Source organism: Mus musculus, chromosome 4, assembly GCF_000001635.26.
Source record: "Mus musculus strain C57BL/6J chromosome 4, GRCm38.p6 C57BL/6J".
Classification (NCBI taxonomy): domain Eukaryota; kingdom Metazoa; phylum Chordata; class Mammalia; order Rodentia; family Muridae; genus Mus; species Mus musculus.
The window spans coordinates 151,829,497-151,840,355 of record NC_000070.6 but is presented as its reverse complement, the minus strand read 5'-3'; the positions used below and the strand labels follow the sequence as shown (position 1 = coordinate 151,840,355).

Genomic DNA, 10,859 nt, shown 5'->3' with positions numbered 1-10,859 from the left:
AGAATCCAGAACCATCAGCCTTGGGATGGCATCACCTATAACCTTCCTCATTGATCACTATTGAGAAAATGCCTTATAGCTGGATTTCATGGAGGCATTTTCTCAACTGAGGCTCTTTTGTCTCTGATGACTCTAGCTTGTGTCAAGTTGACACAGAGTCACCCAGTACAGATGGAGGGCCTGGGTGATTCTGCTGATATTTTATCTCCGTCTCTGAGGAGTCACTAGCAACAGAGTCTAGGGCTCATATGGTTGTTTGCAGAACATGTGTATTGCAGCATGGACATTTGTACAGATGATGACACTTATTAAGCACTGTTTATTTTCAGATTGTTGAATATACTTTTGTCCTGGGAAAATTAAACTTAGAAAAATTATGACAATAGTTTGGTTCTTACCTGTAAAAATCCCTCCAAAAATTCTGAAGTTACTTTATACCCTACACACATCTCTGGTTATGGGGAATCAACTCTCTTTCCCTGGCTGTCTGTAAGGCTGGATGCTTTCCAGATGTGGTTCTGCAGCTTTGCCGTCTTTGTCCTAGCACTTGCTTGCCTGTAGATTCATCTCTTGGGAGTCTCTAAGTTCTCCAGCTACCTTAGCAGCTGGTGTCTCCTTGTTTTTGTTTTTTGCCTGCTGGGAAAAAGGAAGAACTGCCTTCTAGACTTGCCCCTTTTGGTGCAAGCATTTGCCTTGGTTTTGTCTCTGTTCTTCTGGAGTGTTGAGAGGGTTATGGTAGAGCCACAGCCCTTAGGGTATTTCAGGCTTTGTGAAAGGTTGTGAGATAAATAAGCTTAATGTATTTTTGTACAGACCTCCTCCCCTATTGGCCTTTTGTAGTTCAGGGAAAGGATAAAGCATCTTCAGTCTCTAAAGGTTCTTCAGTCTCAGATGTCATTAGCCTGGTTTCATGGAGTGTCTCCAAATGTGTATCTTTTGACAGACCTTGCACTTTTCTTATTTAACAAGCTTGTAGTGTAACCAAAAATTTAATATTGGCTCTTAGTGTCCGTGACAATTCATTTTGTCCAGTTTCTTGAATGAAGAGACAGGACTTGTTCTAAAAAAATATCCACAACATAACTGTACTGAGAGGGAGTTCATGGCTACTGATCTGCTCCTGAGTGGTACAGGAGTACTGAGGGACAGCACCTCAGAGTCATGTCTGATAACTACAGAGTGGACTGTGGCTGTGCTGTGCTAGCAGAGGCCCAGGGCCTTGAGTAAAGCCCAGGGCATTGCTCTTTCCTTTCCACGAACTCCTGGAAATAGTGTTCATTTATAAATGCCACAAAACACCTGAACTTCCTTTATGTGGCCTACTTTGAGTGAAGCATTGCAGACAATAGGGTGAGCAGGCTAGGCAGACATCCCTTCAAGGATGCCCTTGGTATGTAGTCAGATTTGAGTATGTTAGAAATGTTTACCAGAGAAGAAAAACGACTAGATTGGCTGTAGATGCACAGTGACCTAGGTGGTGTTTTTGGTTAGTTGAAGACATTCTAAAAGAAGTGGGTGTTCTGCAGTTACAGGCAGTTTACAGATGGTGCTATGCTGAGATGACAGTGGGTCTTGAGCCTGTTCCCTTTTCTGGGCCTTTCTCTGCTGCAGTTAGAAATGGCTTTGTGGTCAGTTCTCACCAGTGGAGTGAGCAGGGGAGTGAGCCTTCTGACTTGGCTCCTTGCATATGTGGGCATGAGCATGTGCTGTCCCATCTGTCCCAGTGCAGAGTAGCCCAGAGACCCAGGAAGTCCCTGCCATGGGATAGAAGGGGCATGGATGCCAGAGCTGCTGCTTGGAGGAGAATCTTCTGCAAACAGGGACGAACAACTGTCAGGGACTTTTGCATGTGCTAATGTAGATATAGCCAGTGTTTGAGCATATTAACATGCTCTGTGTTACTTTGTCTTACTCATGAGATACTATAACTAGAATGCCCCGGTCAGACTAGTGAGGTGCTAACAGTTAACTCTCTTTAATCTCATTTCTTATATGTCAGGACTGTGGGTTTTCAAGAACCAGCCCAAGTCTTGGTAGAGCAGGTGACAAAAATGTTTGATGTATCACTTGTAATTGGGACAAAGGTTTACTGCATTTAATATGGCTGCTTTCCCCTTTGATTTAATAAGCTTCGTAGACTAGCTTTAACATCCTCAGTGTTTACTGCAAAGACTGTGAAGAGCTTTCCTCCTTCTCCTTCTTTCTCTCAAGGCCTTTAGTCATTTAAAGACGTGTGTTGTGGGAGGAGTGCCTGTTTCTCACCCCTCCATCCCTAGCATGTCTACCCTGGGGCCAGAGGCTTCCTGAAGGCTGTCAACCTGGTAGAGCAGCAGGACACACACTGCTGTGGGAGGACTTGGATCCATACCTCTACTTTCCCATGCTACAGGGCTGTCCTTTTGGGGTTGATCTGTCCTGAATTGTCAGCAGTGAGTTGAGGAACCAAGAAAGTTGGGTGGCTCCAGCTTTGCAGACCTTGGAACTAGCAGGTCTTCCTTTGGCCAAGCCACTGCACTATTGCAGAGAGGCCTCGAGAGATATGGTGCTCATGTGGTCCTGTGAAAGTCCCTTGATTCTGGTCAAGGTGGCTGCCTCACGTTGTTCCCATTGTCTTGTGCCATGGCTTATGTGCTATGAGAATCTGGAGGTTTTGAAGTTAAGTGTCTGAACTCTGTGTTACCACTTTGTATTCCTTACTATTAGACTTGGAAGCTAGATGTGAAAACCCCATTGTTTGGAAGGCTATTTATATTTAGTGTGTCTCAACAGACACTTGTGATTTAGAAACCTTTGACTTGAGCCTGCTAAGATGTCCTGAGTAGTAGCTACACTTAAAAACAATGTTAATTGTTTTTAGTAATAGGCAGAAAATGTTACGCCTTGAATGGGAAACAGTTGTCTTTGTGTGGTTGGCATGCTTGCTTGGAGGCTGGCAGATGGAGAGGGAGATGCGGGGCTTTGCTTGCTTCACTTCTCCGTGTTTCCTGATGTCTTGTGATTGCTGTTGTGTGCTGGGCAGGTCTAACACGGGCCATATTCTTTCATTTGTAGGGATGGTTCTTGGATCTAGATGTTTGCAGAGATTGTCAGTGCAGATGCCGTCATAGGTTGCTGCTATTGGTTAAAGCAAGTGGAGGAGGATAGTGAAAGTCTTAAGAGAAGTTTCCAGACACTGAAGAGAAGAGCTAAGGAGCTGATAGCTGTTACAGGCTTAGGAGTTGTAGTATAGGGCAATTCCATTGTATTCACTTCTGAGACTCTGGATCTTCACAGCTGGGAGAGGAAAGGGAACATTCGTGAAAGTCATGTTTAGTCAGGAACTTCTTTACTCTTAGAAATGTTAAAGTTGTTAAAGATTATCCTTGCTAACATTGCAAGAGTGGTGTTTATAAAGGTGGTGGGATAGTTAAATTTCCTTACTTTGGAGAAGATAAGAGAGGGGAGTACTCTCATAGGAGGGAGTGTCATCTTGCCTTTCTCTGGTGACATATCACCTCTCTAGGCTTGGTTACTTCCCACGGACAGCTAGTGAGTGATGGAACTGTAGTCTTTGTACTTCACATGTAAACGCTATGGGTGTCTGTTTAACTTGAAACTTTGTTTCTCCAAGTGTAAAAATATGTGCTTTATGATATATGATAAATAATCTAAAATCTCATTTAGTATTGCAGCCAAACAAGAAGTTATTCTTAGGACTGAAAATAATTGACTGGAGAGACCCAAGTTCTTGGCAGCAAAGCCCATGTCTTCTGACTTCCTCCTCTTGTTCCTCCATGCCCTTTGGTCTCAGCTGAGACTTTTGTATGAGTTAGGTGTTGGGTGCATTGCTGGGATATGGTTAGTAATGTTGATATGGACTGCAGATAAGGATGTCACGGACATTGCTTTTTACATGTTAATTCTGTGCACAGTATATGTGCACTCTATTAATTATCATACAGATAATGTGTGTTCTTATATTTTCACATTTGTCTTAAGTTTCAAAGTGATCTTCAGCCTCCATGCAAAGCACTGTTATCTCAGAACCATTTGCAGATCAGATGCCAGTGTCTCCACCACTCCTAAATGCTGTGATGTGTATGTCTCACAAACAAGAACATTTTGATCCCCTAACTACAGTAGCTACAACCTGGAAATAAGCATTGAGACACTTCTAACATGTTCCCCCCAATCCTATTTCACTTTTGACCACTGTTAAAAACAATCCAGTCAGAATTCTGGGGCTCGTTCAGTAGCCTCTTCATTCTCCTGGGTCACAGATGGCTTTCAGTGGCTCTCAGTCTGTCTCACTTGTGAAACCTTGGCATGAGAGTTCCTAGGCCGGTCATTTTGTGGAATACCCACATTTGGATTTATCTGATGTTACCTCATGGTTAGATTCAGGTTTTGCATCTTTGGCAGGAATATCACAGAAGAGCCAGAATATGTCTCTTTCAAAGATTAGTTTTACATTTTATTTTCTGTTTCCTTAGAGCGTTTCCCAAAGTGTATTCTGCGGAACTAGCACCTACTGTGTTCTCAACACCGTGCCACCTATAGAAGGTAGGATTTGAAAAGCTTTTGACTTTCAGGTATGGGTGGGACCGGCAGCCAGAGTAACTCCTTCAAGTGCAGTGAAGACGGCCCTGGACCAGGAAGTCCTGGGCTTCTGCCTTTTGCTGTTGTGTGATCTTAGATGAGTTACTTGGTTCTTTCAGGCAACATAAACAGTGCTCAGCTTGTGAGCTTTCTGTGAGCAGTGGATTCAGCCACACAGAAAGGTCAGAGCCCCTCAGGGGCTGCTATTAGTACAGCACTTGTGTAACTGAGGTGTCTAGTACCAGATGCTGCAGAGAGGGTGAGGTGCTGTTGTGCAGGAGCCAAAGAGGAGTTTTGAATCCCAGTGGAGTTACTTACTCTCATGAGCATTAAACGAGATCCTAGTATACAGCTCTGTCTGGTGCCTGGCATGTTACCATCGCCCTCCAGGAGTGTCTTCCTCCTACTCAGAAATAGAACCTGTAACCTGTTGCTGAAGCTGGAGCTGAGGGAAATGGACAGGAGAGAGCCCCAGAGCCTAGGTGTCACTTAGTGCAAGGCGTCCATGCCTCTGCTTTGTCTGTTCCTGCCCCATAGTTTATATTGAAACGTCAACTGTAGAATGAATAGGAGTTTACAGAACCTGTCTTATGGATAATCTTAAACCTGGACCAGGAACATAGTGACATGGTTGAAGAAAACATGGTAACTCTAGGCTGCCTAAGACTAGGAAGGGTGAGAGTGGTACTCATACCTCCATGAAGACGGGAAAGAGAGGTTGTAAAATAACACTATTAATTTATTAACTGCTTTTTAACCATTGAGACTCCCGGGGAATTACAGATGGGTTTCATTTGCTTCATAGCACCCGCTCGGACCAGTGCTCTTTATGGAGTCAGTGCTTAGTCCCGCCTGTGTGACAGGAACTGGAAGGTTAGGTTAGTCATGGCAGTGTGTTGCTGTGAGTACTGTGTCACCTGGACTGCACCAGTGTGCTCTTGCTTCCCTGATCCCACTAATGAAATCTAAGCACATAAGACTTAGAGCCAACAGAACAGTGTGGAGCTTCCTTTTAATTCTCTCTCCGCACCGGCGAGCACATGCCCGCGCGAGAGTGAGCAGTAGGACTTGTGCTTCACCAGAGCATGCGTGCTGCTCTCTCTAGAGGCCTAGATCCCGATGAGTCTTCATTGCTCCACCTGAGGAAAGCTGTTCTCTGTGGCCATAGGCCCCGAACTGCCCCATTTGTATTCTAAATGAAAGACAATGGAGGTATCATTACCAGGCTAATCTAGTTAATATACTTATGCCTTAGCTTGCAGAAAACGGAGGACCCAGAAACAGGCCAAGTGCATTTATCTGGAGTTGAGTCAGAGATTTGGCAATGCAAATCTCAATTTTCAGAACCAAAACTGAAGGTTAGAATTCAGTTAGTTGAGTGAACATTTTTGTACATTTTCGAAAGATTTAGTTAAATTACACTATGAATCTAACATTATCATTTAGAAAATATTTGAAGGTTGACTAGAAAGGCTGGTTCATTCTCTAGAATTATAGCTGTCGGCCAAGCACACCATCTGTCAATTTCAGGAGCCCCACTGGTTACATTTTTATTGTGTGAAGTAGGTTAGGAAATTATATTGTGAAGTCATGTATCACACGTTTTTGCTAGATAACGATAATGAAGTGTGTGCCTGTCGTGTAGTTGATATTCCCACTTCGCAGTGTCAGAGTTGAACTGTTTGGCTTGAATATGGAGGGACAGTTGAAACCGGCTTATACCTTAGTTTTACTGTTAAGATACTGTTTGTTAGTGGGAGTTTAAAACTAGCAATATGTTCTGTTATTTAATCATTTACAGCTATTGTAAAAACATTAAACAGTAGCTTTTAATTAAGATTACATTTTTATGTGGTATTACTATGTGAACAGTTCTGTTCCAATATAAAGAACAGTTTTTTTTTTTTTTAATTTAGAAAAAAATTTTTATTGCCATACTTTAAACCAGAGGCACTGAAGTTGGATTATTTTTCCATGGTGCTGGGGCCTGAACTCAGGACCCTGTGTTTCTAGGCACATAGTCTACCACCATGCCAAACTTTGAATTATGAAGTGTGAGTTTAGTATTATCCCTTTTGAGTTCTAACTGCCTAGTATAAGCTGGGAGGGAGGGGTGATTTACCCATCATTATAGTTCCTGAGAGCACCTGGCTTATGTTCAGCCTGAACCTAGAATTCTGGGAATGGTGCAGGTTAAAAGCAGAGCAACCCTCAATGCATAGTCCTGTCGAGAGCGCTGGTGGATTGTGACAGTGACAGTGCTCACATGGCTCTATGCTCTCCTCCTTAAATGTTTGCCTTTGGGTCTGTCCACTTACCACTGTCTCAGCTAGTATTGGAGAGGAATCCTGCCTGGAGCTTTCCTCACGCAGGTGCACCATTGAGAGCTCTCGCTCTCTCTCTCTCTCATGAATATAAACTCTTTTACACACACACACACACACACACACACACACACACACACACACACACACACACACTCTCTCTCAACCTTCTCTTACACATAAACACACACAAAAACACACATACATACACATTCAACATTTTCTGTCCCAATTCACACTCAATGTTTTTCTTTTATACTTTAATTTATTTTTAAATTTTCTGTACTTTGGTGTTTTGTCTACATGTATGTCTGTTTGAAGGTGTTAGATCCCTTAGAATTGGAGTTAATGGACGGTTGTGAACTGCCATGTGGATGCTGGGACTTGAACCTGGATCCTCTGGGACAGTAGCCAGTTCCTGTAACTGGCAATCTATCTCTTTAGCTTCCAAGTTTCTGCCTCTCTTTTTTTTGTTTGTTTGTTTATTTTTTGTTTATTTGAGACAGGGTTTTTCTGTGTAGTCCTGGCTGTCCTGAAACTCCCTCTGTAGACCAGACTGGCCTCAAATTCACAGAAATTTGCCTCCCTAGTGCTGGAACTAAAGGCGTGCACCATCATTGCCTGGCTAGTCAACATTCTCTCACACACACTGACACACACTCAGCATTTCCCCTCTTAGGCACTCATACACTCAATATTCTCTTACATAATTCAACATTCTCACACGCTCATTTGACATTCTGTCTTACACCTATGTGCACTCAACATTCTGTCTCTGTCTTTGCATCTCTCTCTCTCTCTCTCTCTCTCTCTCTCTCACACACACACACACACACACACACACACACACACACTTACTTTACTGCTGGCAGCCAGGTTAGAGGCTAAAGGGACAGAAATTTAGCATTGGTTGTGACCACAAATAGAAGTAGAAACTAGAGTTTCTTTTCTGTTGTGCTTTAAGTGGCTTCTCAGGGAGGTGACTGTCCATACACAAGGCACACTTTATATTGACTCAGTCCTATCCTAGTGCTGTTTACATAAAGATGCCCCATGGCTATTGAATAGAATATAGATTTCATGATTTCACCTCTATGTTCAAAACTGTGTGCTTCACAGTTTTGTTTTGTTTTTTAAAAGAGAGACTGAACCCGCATTGGGGTAGAGAGCAGGACTCCTGTGATTGATTCTTCCTCATGTGCTTTAAGTCTTATGGCCTCCCTGATGAAGTGTTGGGAACATGCATGGACACATGAGACTACAAAGGTCTTACAGTTAGCAGTTAGTAGGAATGTCCTACCATCTTCCTATTAGTTGATTTCCTTTCTGTTTTAAGCAATATTTTAAAATTTAATCTTAATTTTGAATTAATCTTAGATTTCCTAAGAACAGTTTCCTAAGTTTTTCACTGCTACAGACACATAGTTGTGTTACAGTTCAATTGGCTGTGTATTTCATGGACCAAAAAAGAATTAGTAGGCTAAGACTCTCAAGTTAATTCCTAGAAAGCATTCTGTATGGTGTGGTATATTGTCTCAGACTAATCTTGATCTCAGTATTTATTTCTTTTGACCTTATCCATGAGAAGAAGAAACATGCTAATCAGATGAGAAATGTTTGGGAAAAAATATTGTGACCTTAGAAAAGTTTTGTTGTTTTATTTACCCCTCAAAAGACAGTTTTAACTAGAAGCTCAGAGATAACTGGACAGATAAATCTCTGTATATCACTGTTCATGTCATCACATGGCAGCTGGAGACCGTGAGGCTGCTGACTTAAAAGGCGAGCTGATGCTGAAGGGCCCTAAATTTTATAGAAATTTGTACTGGAGGGAGAATTAAATGATCTCTCATTCTCTAATTCATGATGTGGGAAAACTAGAGATACTAAGTAACTCACCTAAGGTCACACACAGAGAGGCAGAACCTGCATGGGTATGGGCTACAGACTCCGGGTGGGTGTTCTTACTGATGTCAGAGTGCTGATGAGCACAGGACTGGAGCAGCTTGAGTTAACATTGTAATAAGCAGTCCCCAGGACTCAGTGTACACGGCCCCTTAGGTGGAGACTGGAGATTTCAGTTAGCATAAAAAATTGGAGTGGGTAATTTGAAACTGACTGGAATTTACCACAACTGGCAATGAGTTTAGAGGCAGGGAATGGATTAGGAAGAGATTGCTTTACAGGAGTAGACAAGTAAGCAATGTGTAAATGAATAATGGAGGTAAATATAAAGAAAGGATCTGGGAAGGAAGCTTCAGGAAGTCAGACCTGCTGTGTTGTCTAATGCAGTGAATTCGCAGGCTCACTTAGCAGGAGCTACATTTGATGAACTGCATGACTTCTGCAGATGTGTTCATGGAAATCAACTTAAAGTGATCAGAAGAGCTTCCATGTTACCTGTTAGTCAACTCTACAGGCTTAAATTCTTCATGAGAGTTTGTGATTTCCTTTGCAAAGGGTAAATCTGATTTGTATTCTAGGGGACGGAGGAACATTTAGTTTATGAATAAAAGTCACATGTAATTATATTTCTTTGAACTTCAAAACCATGAAACTTTAAACTTGGTTAACACACAGTTTCTAGATTTTATGAGATTAAGTCATTTTGTAATTCTGAGGTTTTTTTTTTAAAGAAACCCTGGAAGAGTCTTTGAAGTAGCTTCTGGTGTGGGTGCTGCTGGGGTGCTTCCCCTCTGCTTGCTTGTGATGGGTGAAGCTCAGGCTGTTTGTGATGCTCACAGGCAGGCGCTTGCTGCTGTCCACCGGAGAGTGTAGGTGAGGAACTTAGAGGAGCGAGGCTCTCTGTGCTCTTGGTTTAAGCCCCACAGTAGAGCTGTTGCTTCTGCCCTTGACAGTATACTTAAAAGGAGGCGTTCTCTTTCTTTCTCTGAATTTATTGTTTTTTTCTTTATAGATGATCATGGGAACAGCAATAGTAGTCATGTAAAAATCTTTTTACCGAAAAAGCTGCTTGAATGTCTGCCGAAATGTTCAAGTTTACCCAAAGAGAGGCACCGCTGGAACACTAATGAGGTAGATACATTTCAATTTTTAAGAGTATATTATCTTATGGTTGGACTCGTTAGAATGTTTTACATAGAAGTACTTTATGCTAGCTTTAAATTCAACAGATGGAACAAAGAACCTGTCAATGAAAACAATTCCTGATCTTGAGTTGGCACAAATTAGCTTGTGTCTTGGCCAGTCTGGTGTGCTTGGCTTGCACTGGCAGTACAGTGTGAACGTGACTCCACTAACGCAGCATGAGGGTCGGTTGTGTTTTCTTGCCCTTAGCATCTTGCATTTGGTGGTTTCTTTCCCTCTATCTCAGGGCAGCATGGGTTCTACAGTCCCAGTGTGAGACAGAGAACAGTGCTCTGGAAATTCCAAGTCTGTAGAGTTGGGAATGAGCTTATCAGGCCGTTGGTGATGAAAGAGTTTGCTTCAAATACTGACTGCTTTGCCTTACTAATAGGAGTTTATTAGCACTGCAGGCTGGATTGTAGGCCACATACTTGATACCCAGATAGGTAGGTTTGGAGTAGATGGAAAGGAAGTTTGTCCTGGGCAGACTTTCCTCTTTGATCAATTGTAATGTGGGGATCTTAATATTAGTAGTGCATTGTTTTGCTCTCTAAAGTTTTAGTTTGAAATCTAAGTATTTAAGGTGGGGTAATAGCCAGTAGTGGTGATAGAAATTGGGTATTAGCCATTTCAATGTAAGGCGACTTTGATTACTGTGGTGGTGAGAACTGGGTGTGTGTTTATCAGTTTGTAAACTGCATTTCTTTAATTCACACGACTGGTTACTGCCATGCTAGCATAAATGTGTGGTTGGTTGACTGCTTCCTTGTAAGTTAGCATCCAGTGCAGCTCCCTCCTCCCTGCTGATGGATGCGAGAGGAGCAGTGATGTCTCTTCACCTGGACTCTGTTGGGAGTGGTGGGAGGCTGT

The 10,859-nt window shown here is 42.5% G+C and overlaps 1 protein-coding gene across 7 annotated transcripts in view; it reads left to right on the top strand.

Annotated features, from left to right (window-relative positions):
* The window catches only part of Camta1 (calmodulin binding transcription activator 1), an 802,246-nt gene that overhangs the window by 21,413 nt on the left and 769,974 nt on the right, over positions 1-10,859 (top strand). For all 7 annotated transcript variants that reach the window (XR_390718.3, XR_881416.2, XR_003954856.1 and 4 more), the window contains exons 2-3: positions 4,473-4,542; positions 9,820-9,938. Coding sequence is in view for 4 of the 7 variants with exons in the window: in NM_001081557.3 (NP_001075026.1) it covers positions 4,473-4,542; positions 9,820-9,938 (189 nt within the window). In the remaining 3 variants the exon portion in view is untranslated. The remainder of the gene's footprint in view (positions 1-4,472; positions 4,543-9,819; positions 9,939-10,859) is intronic.